The 27,145-nt window shown below is 47.8% G+C and overlaps 1 protein-coding gene across 1 annotated transcript in view; it reads right to left on the reverse strand.

Moving 5' to 3' along the window:
- Window positions 1-27,145, reverse strand: part of nphp4 (nephronophthisis 4) — a 129,208-nt gene that overhangs the window by 62,069 nt on the left and 39,994 nt on the right. The window contains exons 7-8 of the mRNA XM_076026115.1: window positions 18,255-18,430; window positions 15,406-15,541 (exon numbers count right to left, since the gene is read on the reverse strand). Of these exons, the coding sequence (XP_075882230.1) occupies window positions 15,406-15,541; window positions 18,255-18,430 (312 nt within the window). The remainder of the gene's footprint in view (window positions 1-15,405; window positions 15,542-18,254; window positions 18,431-27,145) is intronic.

Below are 27,145 nucleotides of genomic sequence, written 5' to 3' on the forward strand. Positions count from 1 at the left end.
AAAAGGGAAGAAAGGCTTCTTCTTTTTTTCGCCCCAGAACAATGGCGGCGATGTACAGCGACGCGGCGACGATCCCCTTTGAAACGCAAATCTGAGAGCGACGTGAATTACTCTTAAGATTTCCAGCGGCCCCGTCAAACTGCTGATCTACATATGAACTGCGTAAAGCTGCGGCAGCCCAGGCCGGCAAACAATGGGATGGTGGTGGTGGTGTGTGTGTGTGTGTGTGTGTGTGTGTGTGTGTGTGTGTGTGTGTGTGGTGGTGGGGGGGCGGGAAGGGGAGGGTTCTCAAAGAGACTCTTCAGTTGTGCTTTGAGTAAACAAATGTGGATAACAGTCGCATTTAAAGCCCCGGCAGGGAAAGAAAAATTCAAACTGCGCGTGTAATCCGTGTACGGAAAATAGTCGGCGGCGTTCGGCGGCTCAAAGAGGGAGAAATGCGCATTTCCTTGATCATATGACAGCCAAGATCAATGTGACATAAACATGCGGCGGAGGAGGATTTGTGCCATTGTGATGCGGATGCGAGGTAGCGCGCTACAGCTGCCCACAGGCTCGGACGATCCGGCGCAAATTCTTTAAATCGCCGGCGTTGCGATTCGAAGGGAGACGAGGAAAACACAACTTGCCGCGGCGCACTTTTGAACTGATGGCAGTTGGGATTGTCTGGCCACCGATAGCACTTTTTTTTTTTTTTTTGCTTTGTTTTGGGTTTTTTTTTTCCCCCCCGAGATCGCCCGAGTGTTCATTTAAAATAAGAGTCATTGACTCTGTGTCAGTGATAATTGCTTTAAGAGTGAACTTGGCGGAGGAAAACAGAGACGATGGCCTCGGGCAAAAACAAAACATTAAAAAAAAAATTCAAAAGTTGCTTGTAAAGTTCTGCCGCAAACATTAGCAGGAAACAGCCACAGCAAATAAAACTGATCCAACAGACAAATCATCGATCAGACTGGTGTGCAAGAGCAAAATCTCACATTGGACATGCAGAGGAGGAGAGTGAGAAACATCTCAAACCTCATTATCACACACAGTCTGTAATTATTTTACTATTTTCTTTTACTTGTGAATGCACAAGGGAAAAGATAAGGATTCTTTCCACATGTCAACGATGGAAAAGTCTTTGTAGCTGCAGGTTTGCCATCCACCCAAACGCAACAGGCCACCATTGCCACGTCTGCATCCGTGTGCAAGCAGCTCGCGCTCACAATGTTTTCATCGGCGTGACAAACCTCTCAAGACGTAAAGGGTCACGGGCGGGCCGCCGTCGTGCCGACGAGCACGTTCAAGTAAAGCTGCGGGAAGAACTTCTTGAAAGGGATAAAAGTTGTGCAGGGGCTCCGAGAGAAGTTTGCCAGGGAAAGTTGAGCGACTGCAGTGCCTCCTCAGCTTCAGATGGAATCAATTCGAAACGAAGGAGGACGTGAGCGCTGACGGGAGGCCGAGCCCGACGGTTATTAGCGTCGCTTCACTCCATCGGGCCGCTCGCCGTCGTTATTTCAGCCAAAGCGCTGTGACAGGCGCCGGTCGGTGGCTCCCTGCTACTCATCCTCCTCGATGACGTGCCCTGGAGGGGGCGAGGGGACATGCAGGCTGTGATCATTAGCTCACGAGCGCTAAAGTGCTCACGTTTTTCATCCAGCAGCAGCACTCGGAGGGACGGAAGGGCTGAACCAGGGCTGAACCTGGGCTGAACCTGGGCTGACCCGGGCCTGAACCGGGGTTGAACCGAGGCTGGAGGAGGAGTTCGATTGAGCCGTCGTTCTTCTTCTCCAAACTTCAAGGAGATCTTGACGGTGGAAAGCGCTTCCTGCTTCTCACTGCGGAGGCTACATTTTTAATGTCAATCTGATCTTTTTTTCTTGTTGTTGTTGCTAACAGCAGTCGGACATAAAAGGTCCGACAGTTGGACGGAGCAGCGCCGACACAGGATCAGCGTAGCCGCAGTGGAAAGGTGCAAGAGCTTTTCCAGCTTTGAACACTCCTCTGCATTGATTCAGACGCTGCAATCTGGGAGTGTTAGCGGTAAGAGAAGCATCAAGACTTGGATGTGTTGGCGACCAAGGAGGGAGAAATAAAGTCTAAGCACGAAAGAAAAGTCTGTAAAAAGACCGGAAGAAGCTTTTTTTATGATGTTTGATTAACTGTTTTCTTTACAGCCGTTTGTCGGTTTGCAAATTGCTGCTATAAAAGAAGTTTGAAGCAGGAGAAGAAGAGGAAAAGCCATTCTTATTGTACCATCGAGTACAAGAGAGAAACTGCTAAAGTGAACTAAAGTGTTCACGACCAGTCTGCTTTAATACTGTGTTTGATTATTAGAATGTTAAATCAGGACCGTGGTCGTATGTATATCATGCAGAAGAAAGTGATCAGAGACAAGCATGAATATTTTCCCTCAGTTAACTTTAAAAACTGCTTCTGGACAAGCGACCTGTTTGCAAAGCTAAACTTACAACTTCGAAATGTCTCTTCTGAAAGCTCCAGGCCTCAAACTGGCTCAGCAAGACGCTTATCATCGTCACGGCACAAAGCGAAACCTGTTGTGCTGCTGCGAAGCCCCACAGTAAATATTTCTGGCTGTTACGCTGCGACGATAACAAGTTGTTGAATCAATTTGGGATCTCGAGGCTTTCGGAGGACTGGGGTTCTTCTTCTCTCCTGTGTGCTGTGTATGTTTTGTTTTTTTTTTTCCAAAATCTTAAACAGCTTCTTTATTCCAGTTGTTTGGGAAAACAGCAACAGGGTTTTGTTGAGTAGGTGGAAAAATACTGTCACCCTAATTTGAATACTTATAGGGGTCAGGACATAATCTCTGCAACAGTCAGCTTTAGGTGCACTTTGATTTCCATATGAACCCTGTTAACGCTCCATTTCCCCAAACAGACCAAAATCAGCAAAATCCATCAACGCTTCCAGGAAAGTAAAGGGCAGAAAAAAAGAGAGAGAGAGAGAAAAAAAAAATCTAAAAAGGTCTAAAAAGTGTAGCCTGAGGAGGAAGAGGATGCGGCACGCAATCAAACTGTGTAGCCTCCAGATTTCAATATGTGTCTCTATTACTGCCGCTGTAATATTTGATGTGCCACAGCGGTGGACTAAAAGATGATTTTGGCACCGCCACTCGGGCAGAAACGGCTCCAAAGCGCCACTAAGCGTTTTATACCGTTGCAGTTTTAAATGAAAATCATTCGAGTCTGTACAGGAAGTCCATATTTGATGCGGCGGCACTCCTTCTTTTTCGGGGTCTGAGGAGGCCGTCCGCACCAGCACGGTCTGCCACCGGGCCAGCGGCTGCCAGGGCGATTCAGTCTTGGGTGGGTGGAGGTGTGTGTGTGTGTTGGGGGGGGGGGGGGTTCTCTGCTGGCAGGCACCAACTGGCTCGGACTCACTCTGGGGGAGACTGATGCAGCTCAAAGCAGGCCGAGAGAGTTGACATTCATTTTAATTAGGGGGACGAAATATCCCTCCCCCATCCCCCCCTCCACTCCCCCCAGGTTCTAAGAAAGGGGAAGGAGAAGCCTCCAGGGATGGCTAACCTACAGAACGGGCCGTAAAGATCGGCTAAAAATATCGCGGGGGAAAAAAATCCCCGCGACGTTAGTGGGCTTTGCGCTGTTTGATTAACATTTAATTAACATTTGTATGACATTTCCGTTCAAAACAAACAAGAGCGTGTAACCTGGGAGGGGACGTGGGGGGCGGGGGGCGGTGAGAAGGTGTTTTTTTTTGTTTTTTTTCGTTTCGCGTGATGAAAAAAACAAAACAAAACAAAGCAATCGAGTCGAGTGAGGGAGGGTCGAAGAGTTAAGCAGACGAAGGACGTTTTAATGAGCATGTGACTGCGGGAGAGTTTCTGGGATGCTTTTCATTCAGCAAACATCATTACAGCCTGAGGGGACCGAGCAATACTACACGCGCCCGCCCGCACGCACGCACGCACGCACGCACGCACGCACGCACGCACGCACGCACGCACGCACGCACGCACGCACGCCGGCAGTCACTTAAGGGAAGTCGCAGGCAAAACACACAACACTCCATACAGCGTGTACCTGTCGGGAAGCCAATTAAAATCCAAACAAGCGTCTCGGCGGCCCAAAGGAGGAGCGAACGGGAGGCACCTTTAATAAACCCCAGCCGCTAGCCATGCCGCCGCCTCTCGCCGTACACACTGTTCATCTTCCTCCCCCCCCGACGGTGACATCTGAGGCAGCGGCGGGAATAAACAGATAATTAAGATGCTGCTGGGATTCGGTTTTTACGTCACAGCGCAGGGAAAGTTTTGCCTGTTCGTCACTCGCGACGTCGGAAACAAACTAGCGCGTGAGCAACCATCAGGGGTCTCACTTTGGGTTTTACTGGTTTAAAAAGTTGGTTTCTTTTTTTTTTTTTTCCCCCATAAGGAGCCAGTTGATTAAGATGGCAGGAGCGTGTGTGGGTTCAGAGCGGTTACCTGTTGGCGTAGGCGTTGGGGACGCTGTCTTCGGGTCTTGAGTTGGCCGAGTTTTTAATGCACCTGTGGTGCCGTCTGGAAGGCCGCAGGGTAACAGTGGTTTTTGTTTGGCTGGCTGGGCCGCAGAGGTCCTTCAGAGGGGGTGCAGGTAGGGGGGCATCCCCCACTTGCGCTGTTAATTATCCACTGACTTCTCTTCTTATCTGCGCCGGTGCAGCCGGCGAAGCAAACTGCGACGCAGCGAGTCAGCGGACTTTTCCGAGGTCACTGGTTCAGTTTGATCCCGGCGCCGCTTGGGGTCGCGGCTGGCGTGGGTTCTCGTCAGGCGCTCCAGCTTTCTCCCACCAGTCCAAAAAACACACACGCAAAGGTGGAGTGGCAGGTCTTAATTGGCCAACTTCTGGCTTCTGACCTATGGCAGCTGGGAGTGCCGGTTGGATGGATCAGAAGGTATGCGTGGATGGATGGGTGGATGGATTCATGAATTTCAGCCTAGTATTAAAGTCATGTTTACAGCTAATGATCGTCTTCCCTCGACATGCGTCAGATGTGAGCTGGATGTCTTGTTTCATTCACCTCGTCCGGTCCCTCGAAAGTGCCACGGATTGTAAGCGAAAGTCAAATTCATGTCAGGAGTCAGCAGAGAGGCAAATTCCTCGCGAGTCCTACTATAATGATGAACCCGAGGCAAAGCCGCGTTCTATCCAGGCTGCTCTTGATACGGAGCGAGCAACAGCAGACACCGACAAACAGTATGGGAGCGTGCGGTAAGACAACAACCCGGGATGAATTATTCAATAACGCACGGAGGACAAAGCCCCGGTGAGGAAAAATGTTCTACAAGAGTCGACCGCCTCTTATAGGATCCAGCCGCAACCTGTTGTGTAGAAGGGACGAGGGAGGTAAGTCAGAGGGGCAAATGTAGCCGAGACATCCACACACATGTGTTGGTTCTAGACCTTGTGCCTGGTGAAAATGAGCTCAAATCAGTGATGGTTCTGCATAGTAGCACCAACCACTCCCGCTGAGATGGAGCGCTAGCGTGCTAGGTCCGTACCAATCACATTAAGTGCATGGCATGTGCACACTGTGTCCTGTGTCAATGACTGCAGGAGGAGTTTCTAGGTTGTAACACTGAGACCTACCGTCACTCACAGAGCGCCCCCTAGAGACTCCTGTCTTACTTTTTAAAAGTACACCAACGTGAACACAATCAAACAACACGTTGCGTTAATCTGGCTATAATTTATAGCCCCTTTGAGGTTTATGTTTGCTGTGAGCATGAACCGTACAAAATGTAACTTAAAAAAAAAAAACAAGCAACAGTTAGGCGAAAATGTCACCTAAGACACATTAAAAAAAAAAATAAATAAGAAATCTGCTGTAGTTTGTCAGACGTTCACTGATTTAAGTTTGATTCATTAAAGTATGAATCCAAAGTCCTGCTACAAACCCACTATTGCACATTAGTTGTGTTGCTTGTTAGAGTATAAAATGAGGCAGGGCGCTAATCCCACAATCCTCTCCGCAAAACACCAGCCAGCTGCCGACTCGTGACACACTGTGCAAAACTTTAAATACAGCAATGCGATGAAAATTGAACATATGCAAGTGGGAAACAACCTCCAGTCCTGCTGGAGCGCAGTGACTGATCTGCTGCATCCAAGGTTCTAATTTCTGCATTAAACAGGCCCTGTGAGATACTGCAGGTCCGTGACCTTTATATCCACCGCGCTCATTAGTCTTGGTCATCTGAAAATGACCGTGAGTGTGCGCGCGCGCGCCTGCAAGAATTAGAATTGCATTATTAAAGCTGAAAAAAAAAAACGTTTAACGGTTTCACCAAGCTGGAACGTGTTTTCTATGAGAGGGAGCGTGAGAGAGGCGGGCTGCAGAACTGAGCCGAGCGCGTATACAACAAGATGAGAAGCTCAGCAAAGGGCAAAACACAGCGCCTTCGTTTAAAGGTCACGCATTAATGGTTACACTTCCTCAGACGCTCGGTAATCGACCGCTGCGCTCGCCGAGCTCTGCCAGGGTCGCGGGGCGACACAACGCGAACGTGGCCACGCCGGTGAGACGTTCAGTCGGGGTCGCGTCCGCAGAGCCGCGACCGAAAAGTCACTTGGGTGTGCTGGACAGTCTCTGACTTTCTCACTTTTTCACCAATTGCAGCGACTGGAGGATTCTTGAGATGACCAGTGTCTCACCGATGAGCGAAAATAGAGAAAGTAGAGGGTAAAATTAAAAAGAATATACCCAAGTGAGCATAAACCCCTTCTATCACCATTGCCAGGCCATCCGTCCGTCCGTCCGTCCGTGCAACCGTATTTCCAAGAAACGACTCTTGCACCCTCACAACTGTTTGGGCTATTTCCTCCAAACCAGCCATCCCAGACGGCTCTAAAGCGGCGTTTCAACAAGGATTCTGTTGGGATCATGTGCACCATCCGTCTCTTTTTGAGACACTTTGGATAAACGGAAGGAACCGTCTGCTCTGGGAATTCCACCCGTTGTCCTGCAAACGCGTAGACGGGCAACGTGAGCATTTGCAAGGTGAACATACCCAACACTCATGTGGCTGTCTTGCTAGGCTTTTTTTTTTCTTTAAATAACGAGCCAGTCCTCGCCATCCCTGCTGCTCCCGTCTGCACTTCCTCCTCCTGCCTGGAGGCTGAGCAGCTCCCAGATCCCGCCGTCTCCTGAATCCGCAATCGCCAGCCTTGCTTTCTATGAACTGCATCGAGAGTTTGCACCACTGGCTTCTCCTGATTTCTGTTCTCAAGGTCCCGGAAAGGGCTGCTTGCCTTTTTCTTCTTCGGTTTCAAGGCCAAATTTAAAGGACCAATGGCGTCGACTGAAGTGGCCGTACATTTAGCTGTTTAGCGCGAGGCAGCTCCAGTGGGCTCACCCTCACCGTAAAACTTAGAAGGAGACGGGAGCTCGTTGTCCTGCACAACTGATGGCTTTGCTGCAGACGGCTTCAGCCGCGGGTCAAAAACGTCCCAGATGAAGTTACGACTGGGGCAAATTGATGCTGACAGGCCACAATTAAGGGGAAGGTGGGGAGAGTCAGGCGGAGGCCTCGTCATCCGGTATCCGCTGTCACTTACCCCGGTGATCGCTCAACGTGTAAATCGTTCGCTGTTGATGGCAATACACTTTTTTCGGCTGATAAGCGAATGACAGATACAAGTTGTTTTTTTTTTGTTGTTGCTGTTGTTGCTGAAGGAAAGAAAAGAGGAGCTGTTCAACGCTCAATCCTCACTGATATGAAAGGAGCCGATATCTTTCCCAGGCACCGTTTGTGTTGGATTCCAAATCCATAAAGCGGTTCTGGCGTGCTATCAAGATGCCTTTATATGGCAGGTTGTAACCCCCGTCTTCCTCTCAAGGATGGTCGCCCGGGTTGGCTGTGCGAGGCCTTGATGTTTATCTGCCTCCCCCTCGACAGTGAGACCTGAAACATAAAACTCTGTGACGGTTCAAGGCGGAGCTCCCTCGGCGACGCAAATGCAGGAATCCTCTTCGTTAAGCTGCTCGGTGACGCTGTGTTGGACCTTCCTTCATTTTTTCCGGAAGGGGACTAAAAGGCTTGGGGTGTAGACACAGACCCGGGAGAGGTATCAGTTCCCTCGGTGACATCACGAAAGGCTGATTTCAGCCGGTAAAGGACGAGCCTCTTAAGTTTCTGAGGAGATCTTCGGGGAAACTGGGGCACAGAAAGCGGCGTTCATATTTTCACGTGTATTGTTTCCGTTGGTAAAAGTTGTTGTGTCAAGACAAAGCGACTCACTCTGGCTAACAACTCAGGCAGCCTTTGTTCTTTCAGTTCGTACCTTCTCCTGCTTTCTCTTGTGACTCCGAGGCAGAAAGTCGGCGTGTGCAGCTCCCTGTGGCACGGGCGCAGAGGAAGCTGCCGGCTCGCACAATGCAATTATCAATTAGGGAGGAATTCAGCGGGGGGGGGAAACAGCACAAGCAGTGAAAGAGAAAACAAGAGCACAGAAGTAATGCGTTCCGCTGGAATCCAAAGAAGAAAAAAGGAGAAGCAGAAGACGGGAGCTGCCTATTTGAAGTTTGTTGACCCCGGACGTGCCATGAGAACATCCTATCAGGGAAATTCACAGTTCCTCTCCTCTTTCCCAGCCTCCTTAATTTAAATTGTTATCTCCATGCCTCTGACTGCTGCTGAGCGGCATAAAAGAAGTCTGCTCAAAGGCTGTGCCGGGGAGGGAGAGGCAGAGGCAGAGGCGGCCCACGACACAGACAGAGCGACTCAATCGCAACTTAAATTAAAAAGAAAGAAAAAAAAAAACACCAATGAGGGCAAATGATGACACGGCGTGGTTCTCTTTCTTCACGACCGAAGGCGTTCGGCAGGGACACAATTTTTTGCAAAAAAAATAAAAAATAAACGAGGCCATCCGTGTTCGTCGTCTCGGGGAGAGAGCCGAGCGGCAGTCCCACGGCTCAGAGTGATTGCGTTTGGATGGCACTCGTCGATGATTTCAGGGCGAGGAAGGGACACGACAAAACAGTTGCGGTGTTTCTCTCACTCTTTGTTTGCCACCTCGGTCCCGTAAGAACACATCAAAAGACATCGTTCTGTTCAATCAGAGGAGAGAACCGCGGGAAAGCAGGCCGTCCTCTGGCCGTCGGAGAGGCGGGAGGCGGGAGGCGGGGGGGGGGGGGGGGGGGGCGCCCTCAAACCGCACCACACAGCACCATCTAGTGGCGGGAAAGCAAAGTCGGTGATGGCGCTGCCAACGGTGCTCCCTCACAGGGGAGTCTGAGTGAGAGCGTCGGCGTCACACACGTGTCAATCACAGCTCAGTTTAAAAGATAAACAAACAAAAAAAACAGACCGTGATTCTAACGTGCTGTTTGCTTCCCGCATTGAGGACGACGTCAAGAGTTCAGTTGTGAGGTTTGAGAGAGTCTAGGGGTGCCCTAGACTCTAGGGCTGAATTGGCTATTACATTATCTTTCACAATGCCCAAGTCTATTAAGGTTTTGGGCCAAAAGCGTGTATAAATAGCACGTACGTGGACAACAATTTCTGCTGTGCGGAATATGATTTTTCTAGTGCTGCCCACACATGGATCAATAAAATACCACAAAACTGCACGAAGGGCAGTATAGCATGCACTGTCTATTCAGATGAGAGATACTGTATTGTAAGTTGCTTTTCCTTTTTGCATGTTATTTAAAGTTTTCAAAATGTTGCGTTCCACTGGCTTGAATTTTGTGAGGGGAAACAACTGCCCTTTCAGGTCTCACATTATGCAAAGTTCACTTTGCCGATGACTTTGGAGGTTCTGAAGTTGTACTGGACCTCTTTCTCCGTTACTTCAAGGCGTTTCTGCCTTTCATCCAAAAGTCTTCTTCAGTTCAGTTTTTCATATAAAGGAACCTTCTTTTTTTTTGAAAGGCGAAATGTCTTCAAGCTTTTAACTCAGAGACTCGCACAGCAACTCCCTTTACCAAAGTTGTCTAACCATGACGCAAGTCTCCAGCCTGTCAGTGAAAAACCCACACTAGTTCTGGAAATCGGCTCTTAGTGACATCACAGAGGGCACTTTCACGATCTCTTCCGGATCAATGACGACACACCCAGTCAGGTGTTGGTTGCTCCCTTCGAGGGCCAACATGTTTTGTCACGACACATTGGGCCAACAGAGCCTCAGTCTTTAAAAAACATAAATAAATAAATTGCAGGACACTGTAAACACAGAGCTAAATATGCTGTTGTAGTAGAACGTCATATCATTTAAATGCCAGGCAACTCCACTGCTGCCTGGGTAGAAAAAAAAAAAAAAAAAGCTCTGTAAACAAATTTAGTATGGAACCTTTAACTCTTACTGCTTTCGCAAAAAGAATCCATGGACAAACAAGAGGGATGGGAGGGGAAGGTAAGCATCACGGGGGTCAACAGCCATATTGGAGCTGGGGTCAAAGGTCAGGGCGCACTGCCGCGCACATTCAGCCACTTGAGAGCGGCAAGGGTTCGCGAGTGGCGTCAAGTGCTGTCGATGGCGTGCGCTCTCCTCCCCTACATCTTAGCGAGCCGTGACACGCAGAGCGGCGACGTCAAGCTCTCCCATCGTCTCATCATCGCATCGTCTCATCCCGCTGCTGTAGCCAAACATATCCAGGAGGCAGGAAACATTATTCTCAATGCCTGCCACTCAGCATCCAGGATACGGTGACCTCTGCTTTGACGCCGACAAACTAGACGCACACACACTTGTTGCTTGCTGAATATCTTTTGCTTCATCAAATATTCATCATGCCACAGAGGCAGAAGGTGATGAAGAGGAGGAAAAATAGAGACTTTTTTTTTTTTTTCTCTTGGTTTGTTTGTTTGTCTGTCACCCACACAACACCTGTTTTCCTATGCCGCTATGACATGCACAACTGAGAGAGGATTCACAGTTTTACATGTTTACTAGAGAACCACAGTCTGGAGTTTTACAGTTAAAAAAAAAAAATAAAAACAAAGGTCACAAATGTCCCAAACTGGATCAAAACTCAGAACTTTGTTTAACATTGCAAATTATGAAAGAGTCCCATGGAGACTTTCAGTGGGATTGGTTCTTGACTTCAACACAAACGACATTCAGCTGACAAAGTCTGTTGTCCTCTGAAGCTGATGCTGTTGTTTTTTTAATGTTCCTTTCACTGCTTGTCCATTTTTGTTGGTCATATATGTTGACAGGTTTCATTTCTGCCTCAGGTTTGGGTTGTGTTTTGATGCCATTGAGTCTAAAAAATTGCCTATGGTGTTTCATCTTCACACTAAATGTGACTCAAAGAATCAAATAAAAACACTGGCAAAAACAGGTAGATAGATAGATAGATAGATAGATAGATAGATAGATAGATAGATAGATAGATAGATAGATAGATAGATCTTTTTGAGGGCGGGGGGGGGGGTTGATTTTTTTAATCAAATGAATAAATTATTAACCTGCAGTGAATATTCTGCCAGTTCCCATCCTCTGAGGTTCAGATATGCACAATATTCCGGGGTATATTACCACTGTTGAAGATGAAAAAGTTGTTGTTTTTTTTCTCCTCAGCGGCAGCATCTTGATAATTAATGTGCAATATTAAGCTGTTGTCAGGTCGCGACCGGCTGCGGCGAAACTGCGAATTTCGCCAGCGTCGGTCGGAGAACTTGTTTTTGACATATTTTTGTGGGTCTGTAGGAATTCAGTGCGCAGCAGCGAGTGAGTGGACTCGGGGAGCCCGAGCTGGAAAAAACGAGGCGCTCCGAACATTTGGCGACGCTTTTGCCGGCTCAACGTTGATATTCCTGCGAGCGGAGGGGAGGAGGCGAGTGTCAGGGAGACATCAAAAGCAGGAGGAGGACGGTCCCCCACCACCACCACCACCACCACCACCAGCAGCAGCACCACCACCAGCAGCAGCACCACCACCAGCAGCAGCACCAGCAGCAGCAGCAGCATCCCGCCCCCCCCCCGGGGAGACGCAGCCTCCGCAGCGAATTGTAATGGGAGCCTGCCGTTTATTAGTCAACACCATTATCCCTCTCGCCTCCCCGTCCCTCTGTGTTTACTGCTGAATCGCACCACTTGCCGCCACATTGGCAGCCGCCAAGCGCCCACCGCCCCCCCACCCCACCCCCAACCCCCGTCCCCCCCACCCCGCGCTTCTCAGAAAAAGAAGAGACTTTGCAGGGGTGCGAGTGAAAACTGAATGAGCAACGCCCGAGACACGTTTTTTTCTTGTCTTCACGGAGCAGACAGACTACCCACCCAAACCCCCCCCCCCCTTCCAAACACACACACACACGCGCGCGCTCATGCACACCACGGAGCTGCGGTGTGCAGACTGCCGATGCAGTTCTTTATCTCCTGCAGCCTGTTGCTATTAATCTCCCCTTTCTGGCTGCGTGTCCTACTTCGGCTTTATTTCTCCGTGAGGCGGCGACGCCACGCGGAAAGTCGTATCGCTCAGACTTTTTAGGCGACGGCTTTTTTAGAGCGAGCGGGGGGGAGAAGAAGTTTCAAACCCGCGACTTGATTTAAGGCTGTGCGAGCGGTGAGGCGGCGCCAGACCGGAGGCCAGCTGGCCTGAGCGGCGTCCAGTCCAAACTAACCATTTTTCTTGTTCGCGCTCGTGAGGTGTGAGGCGGCGCCGTCAGGCGGGGGTTGAATCCTGAGGTACTGCCGCCCCTTCAACAGCAACATTCTTCAGGTTTTATCCCAAACTTTAGCGGAGCAGTTTTGGTTGATGTGTTTAGTTATGTTTAAGCATAAGCAAACGTATCCCGGAGGTAGAAAGCATTCTTCTCAATGCCTGCTCACTCAGCATCCAGGATATACTGACCTCTGCTTTGACACCAACAAACTTGACACACACATGCACGTACACACACTTGACATGTTGCTTGCTGAGTATCTTTTGGCTTCATCAAATATTCATGCCACAGAGGCAGACGTTTTGCTAGAAGACCGTCGTTATAACAGCCAGCAGGAAAAAAAAACAGGTGAAATGACAGACAGCTACTCCATCCATCCTCAATACCAACTTCTTGTCTGCTGGACCCTTTTGCAGCTGTCATAGGGAAAAGGCAGGGTGACAAGTCAACAGTTCATCGCAGGGCCACATAGAGACAAACAACCATTCGCACTCACAGACGCACCGACTGACAATTCAGAGTTTCCAATTGACCTCACATGCATGCTTTTGGACTGTGGGAGGAAGCCGGAGAGAACCCGGAGGGAACCCTTGACCCTTGACCTCCTTGCTGTGAGGCGGCAGCACTAACCGCTACTCCTTTCAATCTATTCTGTTGAAATGCAATCAGGATTTTCCACACAGTGCTGACACTAGATGGAATAAAAGCACTGCGCATGAGTGTTCTCACAACAGACGCCTCCTTGCATATGTATCATGCAGGAGCTCTACAGCAAAAACTGCCTTTAGCCCAATAAAGTACTGTGGGTTATGTGGGCGGGACCTTCCATGTACCACTACCTGATTGGTTCCAGAGTGGCTGCAGGAGCGGTGACCGGTGAACTAACGCAGAGTCACGCTCTGCGAACAGTTTTTTTCCGGAGCTTTTAATTGCCGATCCAGCGACCTCGGAGCTTTGGTGAAAGGGCAGCACAGCGTAGCGCAGAGTGAGCCAACCGTCGCTGCGCACCAACAAGTGAAGTTGAAGGCTCGCCCACGCACATAATTACCGCAGCCATCCCGAAGCTGCCCAGTGCCATTGGTTAAGTGGTGTGGCTCGAATTTAGAAATGATTTCCCCACAGGCCTGTTGACTGTGTCCGACTCGCACAGGTGCCAGTGCCTCAAGTCACGTGGACAGAAGCAGGAGAGTGGGTACAAGACATGATTGGACCGGCGAGCAGGATGAACCCAGACACAACACTAGACCGACAACAGCTGTTGTTGTCTCATGCATTTATCGAAACGATGATGACCTCAGAATATTTAGAAAAGACGATTTTAAAGGCCCGCTATATGAGACTTAGCGCCATCTAGTGGTAAGAAAAATCATAATGCACACAGCGTTACATGACATCAATGTTTGTATTGCTGATGTTCACTTTGATCTTGCAAGTACCAGCTGTGATGTCAGAGTGAGAGCAGGAAGTAGATCCACCTTCAGGGCCTAACCATACTTAGAAAAGTATGTTTTCCCGTAAATATGATAATAAAGTTATTATTTATTTACATCATATAACATCCACTTGGTTGCGTTGCTTCGTTGTCGTTTATTTCGGTAGACTTTTCATCCAATCGTATTTGAGCCAGGTGCCATGAAATCTGCCTTAAGCCAGCGGAACCGACATAGGCTCCTGTTCGCTGTCAGTGAACGGACCACAGTTAGTTGTGATAGCCAATCAGATCTCAAGTCAACATGTTCAATTCTATAATTACTTGATAATTCAATAATTTGTTTCGTTATTGTCTCGTGGGTCTGTCATACAGTTCATTGGACATGTTTAGACAAGAGTTTAAGCTCACAGAGGGAAGTTCTGGTTGACTTTTTAAAACTTTGTTGAGGAATCTTTTTTTTGACAGTATCAGTGGCCTTAGTTTACTAAGTCTTAATTATGATTTAAATGCTCCATAAACTATGTTCTGTTCAACTAGGTCCCCTATATGATGGTGATGTCATGTCTCAGTGTGATTCTCTATGGATTCTTAAGCCGTGTCATATTGGGGGTATTATGAGGTGTATTAATTTATGGTGGATTAAATATGACGTCACTGATGGCCTCGGCGTGAAACGCACGGCCCGCCACTGCTGTAGATATACGGTGGCACAATGTGGAGGCGTCCATGAATTTCAAATTTTTACATTTTCAATTTCAACATAAAAAAAAAAATTCCGGAACATTAATCATTTACAAAATGATTCAACATTGGTATATCATTCCTAATCACCTTTCAACCACACTGTGGTGTTGCTCTCTCAATAAAGCACGACAAGTGGTGAGTCGCATCTGTGGCCTTTGGTGTAACCTCCAGGTGCGGCGCGGACACAAAGCCCAGCCGAGCGAGCAGCTCAGGCCAGGTGACAGCAACTCAATTTGTTGTTGTTGCCTCCATCCTTCCAGCCCTCTCTTCTGTTTACACAGAACTTATGGCCAAGGATGCCTGCGGTAATTTCCTTTGGGAGACGCTGGTAAGAGATGGATTGAACGATGCCCCAAGGATGAGATCCAGGTGGTGAGAGAACAAAAGGCAGGATGGTGAGAGGAGGCCAAGGTCTCCCCTCCCCCTCCGCTCTTCCTACCTGCCTCCTTCACTCCCTCACTCTCTTTCTGGCCCCATTATTGTGACGACCTGGGTTTTTTTTTTTTCACTTTTTTTCACGCAGAAGTCAGCCGGTGCTGCCAGCCAAAACCAAAGTCCAGGTTCTCAGGGGTTTAAGCTTCGTGAAAGACTCGACTTGGAGCCTCTTACCATGGTCTCACGGCCGATGGGAGCGGAGAAGACGCACTCCAGCTGGAAGACGACGGCCAGCGCGTGGTGATTGGCCAGCCGGAGCTCCAAGCTGCTGCGAAGACCCAGCGTTTGTGGGAGCGGTGACGCTGATGAGCTGTATGGATGAAAAGCAGCAGTTGTCAGGGAGTGAGGAACTCAGACGGACAGCCCGTCATGTTCGAGTTCAGGCCATCACTTGGGACGTTTAGCAGAAGCTCGAAGCTTTAGGAGTGAGGTGCAACACCTCACTCCTAAAGCCTTCGGTCACCGTCTTTGTTTCAGTTATTGGCTCAAATTGCCTCTCAATTTTTGCTACTGAAATAGTTGAGTTTTGTTTTCGTTAGATTGATGTTTACAATTGAGAGAACACTGGCTGGCTTTACAAATTCTGAAACCAGGCCAGCAGGGTGTGTGCTTTTCCAGGTGGACATGTGAGATGTCAGTCCTGATGCTGCGTTCCAAGGTTAGCAATCAAGGGAAACAGAACAGGATCGCTGGACAAAAAAATTCTCTAAAGTGACGATTCAGCTTGTTTCTTGTCGTTGAGTAACGTTAATCGCTACACAACGGCGGTAAGCGTTGCCCGGTGTGCAGCAGCTTCTTGTGTGAGCTACGTTCACCATAGATGGTAGAATATGTTGGAACGCTGGCATGTCATGAGGTGGGATGGAGAAGGTTTTTTTGGTTTACTTTTTGCTTTCCAAACTCTCTGGAGGATGGAACAGGCAGCACTTTAGACTTTCTTTCTTCCCCCATTTTTCAGTCCTTCTCTGCTGTCGAGAGGCATCAGGTAAGACATGAGCAACATGGACTGTCAGGCTTCCTCGCCAACATCCCCAAAGAGGCTGCTTGCATTGGTTTTATTCCACACAAAAAGCAAGAAAAAAAATGAATGAATAAAGAAAAATCGACTGAATGAAAATTGTCGTTGACTGTGCTTAGATTCAAGGACAGAACTTCGCGAGCTCTTACAGCGGCGTTTATACGTTAGCAACAGGGAGTCAGATTTAAATTATTTTCACAGCTGGAAAATTGTTACTTGTCAGCTGGGGATGTTTACGCAGACAACAATGAGTCCCAGCAGTCCTGACGTTGATGTTATTTCAACAATAACTACAACTTCTTATTAGTCAGTGCACAAAGTTTGATGCGAACCAGGGGGGAAGTTTATCTAAATCGCTGTCATTTCCGCGATCCTTCCCGAGCGAACTACATGGAGACGGAGAAACATTTATGGAAACGCACCCATATTCTGGGAAATGCTTCTGCATTTTAAAAAAAACAAACAAAAATACACTAATAACAAGCTCTGCGGTTCATCTTTGAATTCAAACATCACTAATGTTTCAATGGAGCCTTAAGCAACAAGCAATTGAACTTTATTTTAACGTTTCAAATACTGTTCAATTGTCCGAAGGTTTTGTTTGTTATTGTGAGTGGGATGGTGTGAAATGTCCATTAGCTCCAATGCTAATGTTTATACCTCCAACAGTAAGTTCCTATCATTGAGGTTTTTAAAGGTTTTGTTTTTAGTTGTTTTTTTTTTTTGCTCTTAAAGGAGATAATAAGCTTGAGGCGTTTTTCCACTGGAGTCAGGTAGTTCGGAAAGGATGGCACCTGCAGGGGCCACATCTTAACAACAACTCTGAAAGCATTATAGAACTGTACTCGGGCTCCGGGACAAGATGTAAATTCCCGTATTTCTGTGTAATACTGCGGCAAATTTGCTTGCATCGCCACACAGCACTGAAAGTGTTGCTCCGACTCTGCAGAAGAAAAAAAAAAATGTCAGCAGTCGCAGTTGATTTAAAGCGGGCGCGCTTGACCTTACAACAAGCAGAGCCACTTTGACAAGGTTAGCGGCGAGTGCCATGTTGTCTCAATAAAACTCAAGGGGAAAGGCAGCGGGAGTCACATCCCCTTGATTTGTTTTAAAGCGCAAACGCACATTAAAGTGAATTACAGGGGGCCGTTTTCAGAGGAGTTGAATAGTGTGTGACTTATGAGGCCAGAGTCGGGACTCCAACTCCTCGAGTGCACATATGCAAAGACAACAATCCAACTTAGGGAAAGAAGAAAATAGTAAATTGCTGTCCCCCACGAATTGATGCATATGATGGAGCTGTGTATGCAAATGGAAACACTCAATTCACTGAATATCTGGTCTTTTATCTTTGCAGTCAAAGATTAACGGCGTAGGAATTCAACACTGTCGTCTTCCGGCATTTGGTGAAGGACGGCTGTCTAGATGCTGACCTTATGAAGCAGACGGTACACAAGACAGACATGGCTGGTACATCCAGAACAAACAGCACCACGTGTGATGTTAATGAGAATCAATGTTTGGAAAACAAGACAATAAGGCTCCAGGTCCACATCCTGAGTTTTTTTTTTTTTTTTTTTTTATTGATTGGACCCTCGCACGAGAGGGGAGAATGACAGCAAACAGAGGGCCCAATGCAAGGTTTAGCACTGGACTCGGAAAGGCAAGATGACATGAATGAAAAACTCGATGCTGAAACTTCATCAACAGATAAAACAAGTCTGTGCAGATGATGAACAGGCATGTCAGTCACGCTGAGGAAGGAGGAAATATCGCGGTCTTTCGTGTTCATCTAAGCCAGTTAATGTTTTCGTGAAGGGATCAACGGCAAGATATCTATTTCTATTTTCTTAATGTACACTGTGAAGCATTGTGGTCATCCTGCCCTGTCATGTCTTCCACTATTATGTTTTACCGAAAAAAAACTACTTAGACATCGAGAGTTAATTCAACATTAACTCGCTTGATTAATATTTCCAAAGTGCACATTGAGACTCGCGCTCACCTGTCTTTGCTCTGCTTGGAGGTGCTGTCTGCTCGGCCCCTCGGCCCTGAAACCAGAGGCTCCAGGACCACCACCTGGGGCTTGTCGAGGAAGCACCAGCCGTTGTGGACCCCGACGTGTAGCCTCCTCTCCTGGATAACAACTGCCCTGAGGGCGGCGTCCGATCCCGGCTGTTTCTGGAGATCAAGTGGAAAAAAAGATGAGGATGACGACGGCAGTCAGCTCTGTACTTCACTGTACGTTCTCAAAGTCACTCAATACACCCTTTCCACCAAGGAAAGGGCGTCGAGAGTGTACGAGTCTAGCAGAGTCCCAGGCAATATCATCACATGTGGATTTTCACCCTTGTCCACTGCGGCTCTGGCAATATTATCCGATTCAGATCCTCAAAAGGCTTCTGGAGTTTCACAGGTGAAAAGTAGTTCTGCCAGTACAATGGAAGGCTATGCCTCTGGGTGATCCAGTGTCTCCAGTCTGGAAGGCTACAGTGGATATTTTGGCTGAGAAGACGGTCACGGTAAGGAGTCTTTCACACATTTGAACGATGCCACGCCAGCAGAATAAAGGTGTGTCGTGATCTTCTTCTGTTGCTATTTTTTCTACTGCTTTTTGTTTGGCTACATGGTCACTGTGGAAATCTCTTGCAGTGGCAAGCGATGGAATTCTCGTCCTCTGAGAAACGCAAGAGGGTTTGTGTGGATGAGAAAATGTCGCCAGTCGAAAAGCCGTGTGGAAAAAGAGTGCAGAAACTTTTCAATAAACTGCCCCTTTTCTATAGCGCCTTTGTTTTTGGCTTAGAGCAAATTCTTTGGCAGTCAAAAGCATGAAATTGATCTCAGCTCAGAGGTGAAAATATAACAATGTTCTGTTCGACGTTCAGAACATAAAAGTGTGAAGCAATCATCTCTGTTGGACCGTTACACAATAGCTCTCTGCTATTCCAGCCACCACAATCAAGACCATTTCTTTTTCCCCGGGGACCCCCTAAAAGCCCTTCAAGTGCTTCTGGCTCAACCCTTGGCGTCCAAGTGTCTACCTGTCCACCTACCATTCTTCTAAATCTGTTGCGATTACTAGAACCCACACCAGATTTCCGAGAAACTCCACCTCCTCCTCTTCCTCCCCCTCCTTGGAGAAAAAAAAACACGTGCCAGGTGCCAGCAGGTGGCAGCTGCCGGTAGAGGCGCCGCAAAACTGACAGCCACTCGGCGGCTGAGGGAGGCGCTCTCTCACCCCGGAGTGCCTCTCGTCTCACTCCTCCATTCGCTTCCCTTTCAGCTCCCTCCGTCACAGCGCTCACTCCCACTCTCTCCCTTGATTTCTCCCTCTCGTTTCTTGCCATTCTCTCCACTTGAAACCTTCTCCATATCCGCCCACGCTCCTCCATCAAATTAGCATGTCAAATCAGCTTTGGGTTTTTTTGTCTTTTTGAAAAAAAAAAAAAAAAAAAAAAAGCAAAGAGGGAGAGGGCAGGAGCAGGAGGCCGGCGCTGCCTGGTTACTGCGCGGCCCACGTGTAGTAAGCCTCTCCACTGCCTCCTCTCCTCGAACCCTGACAACCATCCCTCACCGTCTCCCCTCTTCGTCATCTTCTTCTGCTCGTTATCGCCGCTGATTCTCTCACAAGCGACCGCTGCTGCGCCACTCAGGGGCACGCCATATTTTTTGGGTGATGGAAAATACGGCTCCTCGTCACAACCTCGGGCAGTCTTTCCCTCCATTACTTTGTCTTAAAAATATCTCCAGTTAAAACCCCTCTCATCTCGGGAGCTGTGTTGTAGAGCCATGGTAACCCACGGGGATGCATCAACACTTTCAGAGACATAGGGAAAGAAAATCCAACACAGTTTTTCCCACAGCGTTGTTTCATCGTTTTGTTTGTTTGCCTGTTTTTGGGAACCTTTGCAGAAACAATTTCAACCAGCACAAACGAGCAGAGGACATGGTAACGTTGTTTTAAGAAACCGCCGAGATAAAAGTTATCCACAAAGACATCTTCAAAAAAGTCTTTGCGATACTGGTCCCGCAGCAAGACAAAATGGCCTGCCTTAATGTCTTTAAAGGGAGAGCTGAATATGTTTGCCGTATTGCCATAAAGTCACAACTTGTCCACACGAGCATTCTGGAATTGTTGGATTGTGAATTTGATGAGCCATTCCCCTCCACCCCTAGTTCTCAAAACAACAGGCACTGATGATTAGAGGGAATGTACTCGTATGACTATAGGCATTATGGAAATAAGCTAATGTTCCAAAATGTTAAAGGAACAGCCCCAGGATCATAACAAGATGACACACAGAATGAATTTGCCTGGAGCATGTGTGTGATTGAAAGATCTTTGGCAAAATGTAACTTTTTAATCGAGATTTAATCTTGCTCATCCGTCGAAATACTTACTCACACCCAAAGCGAGGCTTGTACACTAAAAATGTCCTCTGTAATGTCTGATAACGTGGAAAAAAAGAAAATGGTATTTACCATGAAAAAAGGCTTGTTTAATCACCTCCCATACCTTCTTGTTTCTTTCTTTCTTTCCTCTGGTTTCTTAGCATTGGCTTAGATGGATGTGTGAGATAAACTTAAAGTACCAGCAAGTTAGCGGCATAGAGCAGTCCAACAGCAACAGCATCCATGGCCTACGTTGTATGTTGCATTTTGGAGCCAAATAACATACAGATGCGAATCTTGTGTTGCAGCCATGATCTTTGTCACTCGCTTCCAGTTTCAAAATTGTGACATTTGTCGGGTTCTTGAGAAGTTATTGTCTTCAACTCTACATTATGAGCTACTGTGAGAGTTTACTTTTCGCTTACCTATGGAGGACGCGGTGACTCACTCATGCTATGCTCTGCGTATAGCTCCCTTTGGATCGCGCCAGCCCTCATTTGGCTTTGGGAGCGTTACATAACTGTCTTACAGCTGGATCATAGGCTGAGGCTCCATTCAATTAGCGTTTGCTGTCAGAGTGCCAAGACTAAGATGTGCCCCAGCGCAGAGGCGCACATCGCACTTTTCAATCTGGGACTTAGCCACTTGCACCGTGAACACACTGTGACAGCAGGATAATTACTAATTAGCAGATAAAAATGCTGGAACACAAATAGCATACATCACTTCCCGGTGAGCAGCAGCCGATGGAGGTGAGGTTTTACCAATTGAGACGCACTTAAAACCACATGTTGTGTTGACACCATCGGGATATGACGACTATGTGAAAGTGACCAGGTCTTTGTATATAATCCTCCCTCCCTCTTTTACAAGCCATGGACACATTCAGCACCTGGCAACAGAGTCATAACACGAAGCTGAGGAAGTCAACAGGAGAAATTGAAATTGCACATCATACGCATCTCAGAATCCACCCACTGTTGGAATTACATTTGCATTTTATTTTCTACTTGCAATGTTAAGAAGCTGTGAAGCTTGTGAAAATGTTTTCGCCCCTCTGACACGTTCCAAAATTGTTTTTCTCTTTCCCCTCTTGACCACCTGATCAATGTTACCTATTACCAAATGTAGCATGGTGGCTAAAATGTTCAGACACAAGTCAGAGAAAATGCAACGGATTCCCAGACCAGTTGCCAGCCGCCATTGTGTTGAGCTGCTGTCTGGCTTTGAAAGTCCTGGTGGGAGACAGACAGGGGGCACCCCCAGCTGCTGCTGCTGCTGCTGCTGCTGCTGCTGCTGCTGCTGCTACATGGGGTTTTGTTAAAGCTGCAGCAGTGACAGTTTGATCAAAGCCTGGACGGTGGGAGTTTCTTGGGTAGACGGCATTGTTTTCGCGGTGGAGGAACTTCGCAGCCTCCAGCTGCTCCAGTTGCCTCCGCCGTCCACCCGCTTTCGTCTTTATCGGACAGATATGTAGGATGAATCCATAGAATTCTGCATATGTCGCGTATGACACTTACATAATTGCATATGGAAAACAAAACAACAGGCCACAGCCAAAGCCTTCTAAATTGGACCGTTTATCCGCACAGCAGCAGGAAAAAAAAGAAGCAGCCTGTTATAGTGGACACACTGCCGTGCGCATTGGAGCCTTTTTGGTGACTTATTGAGCCAAACCCACTGTCTGAGAGACAACAGCGCGCGGCAAAAGAATGTCGAGTTATCTTCAAACAATTCTCTTTACTAGATCACGGCGGCCGTGTGCGATCCACGCCATCTTCTCCCCCGTCGGCAGCCGGCAGAAGTGAGGAGGATGACAGCGGAGCGACTCCCCTCCGATTGGACGGGTCTGCCGCTGCCGCCGCGAGTTTCGAGGAGAGAACAGAAGCGACGGAAAGGCAAAAAGTTGTTTGTGAGGGAAGTGGCGGCTCTGCTCTCCCGCTCTCCCTTGCATTCATTTCCTCGCTCTCTTCTCACTCCATCACTTCCCCTTCTCTCTGCCTCCCTCGCTCGGATCCTATCGGGTTTTTTCCTCCCCGCCCACCCCTCCCTCTTCCTCCCCCTCCTCCTCCTCTTCCTCGCCTCTGTCTGCTGCCGTCACAGATTTCTTCCTCCCTCGCCTGAAATATGAATATTTTAGAGCTAAGAGGCTTAAAGGGAACAATGAAATGGCCCCCAAGTTAAATTATACTCCATTTCCTGAGTCACAGCGGAGAGACTTTCCTGACTGATGAGCGCACCGTCGCCACGTGGGCGTGTCTTTCGCTTCTTCCCACCCGGATAAGCTTGTTGCCTCCCCGCTTTCATCTCCAATCTGTGATATTCCCACAGATTGCGTGCGCATGGACGCTCAAAAAAGAAGAAAAAAAAAAAAACAGCTACCGGTTTTGCGACCGGTCCACACGGCGCGTGCGCTTGACCGAAAAAGCTCAAAATCGGCGCACCTCTCTGCCGTCGATTTGGGTCATTAAAGGGGAACAGGGAAAGAGGGGGAGGCGGAATGAGGCTAATTTGCATGCTTTCGGAGGCAGTTTGTTTTAGAACTTAGTTAACAAAGTCAACAGCAGCAGCGTGTCGTACGGGGAAAAAGGGGCAGCAGTGGGTTTTTCTGTCCAACAACAGTGCGAGCGGCACAAAACGTCCCGTTTCAGAAGCAGATTTACAGCGGGGGGCGGGGGGGGAGACAGAATAAAACGTCCCGAAAGCAGCGCTGTTGCTTACGATCTTGGCCGTTGGTCTGCATTGCATCATGGGAAACGGGAGACTGGACATATTTACAGCCTCCGGAGCTCAGCGGTAATGTGTTTTGAAGTGCAAAAAAACACTTTGGGAGTGTGTCTACACTCCATGGAAATGACCATATCCTGTGAAATCTGCGCTGCACACAGCCGGGGCAGAGCCCGGCGGAAGACAAATCCCGCGGAAGAAAGAGGGGGATAAAAACAGAAATTTGGATGCAAAATTGTTGGTCAAAGGTTCAGATCAGATTAATTTACATGAATTGTTTTTAACAAAAGAGGCAGAGCTTGTTCTCTTTTTTTTTTTTTTTTTTTTGCGGATTTGTTATAATGAAATGAAAGAAACCCGGCGAACCTCAGAGTGGGAAAAAACATTTCCTCACCTGAGTCACAGCTGCAAGAGGCATTATCGTCGACAAACACCAGCAACAAATACTCTTTCAGATTCAATTTACCCATCTGACCGTTGGAAGACGGCGGTGGGGGGAGCAAGGGAGGGGGAAGAAATATTAGTAAGCAAGACTGATTTACTTGAGGGTCATTTGAATAAAATGGAAACAGCTGAGAAAGAAAGCAATTTAGAGGGAATTTAGAATTAATAGGTTGGGGGGGGGGAATTTAAAGCGTGCGGCCGCCGCCTCTTTGTGCAACTCAGAAGAAAATGAGGGGTAGATTTTCAGAGGAGAATAAATTAGTTTTTGAAGGTTATTTCTTTGTGCTTCTTTGAGCGAGAGAGAGCAAGCACTCTTTGATAGCTCCCAAAATAAGAAGCTCAAGGCATAATAGGTCTTAACCCTGTAATCACGGTGTCGGGGCCTGTCTAAGTTCTGGAGTCGGTGGGCTTAGCGGCACTGATCAGTGACAGGGTCCCAGTGCGGGCCTCCCCACAGCGGATGCCATTCAGCGCAGAGGTGCACTCTGACAAAGACGCGAGAAAGCGAGGCTCCAGCTGCCGGCACAAAGTTATCTCAGGTGTCACACACCCTTAGAAAACCCAGAGCACTACTGTGACAGCAGTGGGGAAAAACCTTGTGTAAGGTACCAGTCAAAGAACATTTAGTTCTTATTAGCATTTCTTACGGTGCTTAATTTTTTTTTTTTTTTATTTAAATTTTTTTGGGCAATTCCAATCCAGGAACAGTCCACGTCCATCTTGCCGAGCTCCAAACTGAAGCATTTTGATGCCGTTTGACCTGATTTTGGGTCGGGGTGGCTTCAACCTGAACGCCTTGTTCAGGTTGCGAGATCACACAAATCTCACACAACCCGTTTTGTTTATGTACAACTGTACATCCTAGCAAGTCCGTGCAGAGCTCCCTGTCAAAAAGCTCTTTTTAAGGTTTCCATACCAGACTTTGCAGCTGGATCACTAAATTCTTAATCTATACATTCTTGTACATCTATCTTGCCAAGCTCTAAACAAAGCATTTTGATTCTGCTTTAGTATTGCAAAACCAACTTTGTTTTAGCTGCGATTAAAGCAGGGGAGCCGGCCTCGAAAAACCCCAACCAAAGGAAGACAAATTATTACATCTCCTGAAGGTCATTATTGCTTTTCAATTTGAATCAAACTGCCCATCTCCCACCTCTTTCTTCTTGCTAATCCAAGGTCGGGCAATGGTGGCAGCAGGTCTCATCCCAGGCCTCCTCCTTATCAGCAACTCTCCTCAGCGCTTCCTGGTGGACCTTGCGGCTGAGATATAGATTTCCTGCAGCAAGTCCTGGTCCTGCCCTCAGGCCTTCACCCAATTGGTCGCCACATGCACCTTGGAAGGAGGCGTCCCAGAGGCATCCTGGTAAGATGCCCGAAGCCTTTTATTTCTTTACTTTTGATCTCTCTTGTCACATGGTTAAAACGCTGAACCTGTCCCCTCGGAGTGTCATCAGATGATATAACAGCACGTCAAGCCAAGCCCAGATAAGTCTGACCCGTTGAACAGTACATCCTCCCATTGGATTTAGTCTTGTGATATTATAGCACAAGGTTCAGTTTTTTTCCTGCCTTCTTCTATTGAAAAAAAAAAAAAACTAAACAAAAAAAAGCAAACAAACACTTGGCTGTTTGCTGTAGTAAAAGCTACAAACAAAGAGGCTTGGGTTTTCTTTTTTTATAGGAGATTATTTTTTTTCCCTGCATCACACCACAAAAAGCCGGCAGCTATTCATCAGTGACTTTTTGTGTCAGTGCTTTGTAAAATCAGTGTGTAGGATGTTGTGAAGGATAACAACAAAACCTCTACAGATGGCAACCGCCATCTCACGGAGTGAGTGTGTGTGTGTGTGTGTGTGTGTGTGTACGTGTGTGTGTGTGTGCATCTGAGGGATAGAAAGAGCAAGAGACCGTAGGAGAGGAAGCAGCTGAAATGATGCCCCACATGAGTTCAGTAGAAGCCAATTACCAAGTGAGTTACACAACTCTGCCACATTTTCTTACCTTTTTGCGAACTAACACAGGAGAGACGGGGAAGAAATGGTTCAATCATGTCACATCTGGAACGTCCACAACAGGCAGTAATGCCGGATGGTGTCGTCCAGCACCTTTCGGACACTGACCGAGTATTGACAGCAGTCAGCGAGCTTGTATAGGTGAGACTGAGTTGAAAAGGTGTGTGTGTGTGTGTGTGTGTGTGTGTGTGTGTGTGTGTGTGTGTGTGTGTGTGTGTGTGTGTGCGCGCGTCGCTACCCACATGGTGGATGTTAACTCCCCCATATTGCGGGTGAATCATCCGTGGCAAGGAACAGCGGCGGCATCATTAGCATGCCGCTCTCATCCTCCCACTCTCTCCGACTCCTTAACAGATTTTAACTGGCACAGCGCTTCCACCGATAAATCACTGTTGCCCCACTGCTGATACACTCCCCATAATTCACAGACGCAAAATGTTAAAGCAAACACACCGTCTGCAGCTCTCCGCCTCCCGTTTTTTTTTTTTTTTTTTTTTTTGTGTGTGTGTGTGTTTTCTTTTTACAGCACGTGGCACAATAATTCCTCTTGAAATGGAGCCTCCAGTGCTGGTGGAGCTCATTCTTGCGCAAGTTAAACCGTCAAGCTTTTGCAGAGGGTTTGTTTGCAAAAGAATAATAAATTGGAGAGTGCAGCACGTAGCACGCAAAAAAAAATGTGTGATTTGTCTCCGCCCTGAAGCTGGAGCCCATGGTTGCGATGCCTGCACTAGAGACACTTCCCTAGCATGGCACCACTAGCGCTTGGCTGAGAAATCTTGCTTGCCAAGCTCCCAACTGAAGCATTTCCACTCCGTCTCAGCATTGCACGTGGAACTTTGTTTTAGCTGCAATGAAAACAGGGAGCCGTGTGCTGCGCCCTGCCCTCAAAAAAACCTTGCAGGGAAAAGGAGGGCAAATACAGGAAGAGATTGCTAGCTTTGGTGCTGCTAAAGCGACAGCAGCTTTCTTTTAAAAAAGAAATGACAGGGAAGGCATTTTTAAATTCCCCCCCGCCGCCCCGCCCCCACACACACACACACACAATTGTTTTGCTGCTTTTTCCCAGGTGAATATAGGAAATGAATTCCAGCTCAGGAAAAACACTCCATCTCACACGCCAGGTTAATGTTTTCCCTTCAGCGTCTTGGCTGCTAAACTTCTTAAAGGAAAGTCAGTGAAACGGGGAGAGTCCTTTGTTTAAACATTCAAAGCGAAAGCTGTTAAACAAAACAGTGCGACTCTCAAGCTTGAGAACAACCAACATCGTTCAGTCTGGTCTCCAGTCATCACAGATACTTGAGAGAGCCGGCAGACATCAGAC

The sequence above is a fragment of the Nelusetta ayraudi genome, unplaced genomic scaffold (assembly GCF_046127955.1).
Source record: "Nelusetta ayraudi isolate G7.1 ecotype Tasmania unplaced genomic scaffold, CSIRO-AGI_Nayr_v1 ptg000019l, whole genome shotgun sequence".
NCBI classification, from domain to species: Eukaryota; Metazoa; Chordata; class Actinopteri; order Tetraodontiformes; family Monacanthidae; genus Nelusetta; species Nelusetta ayraudi.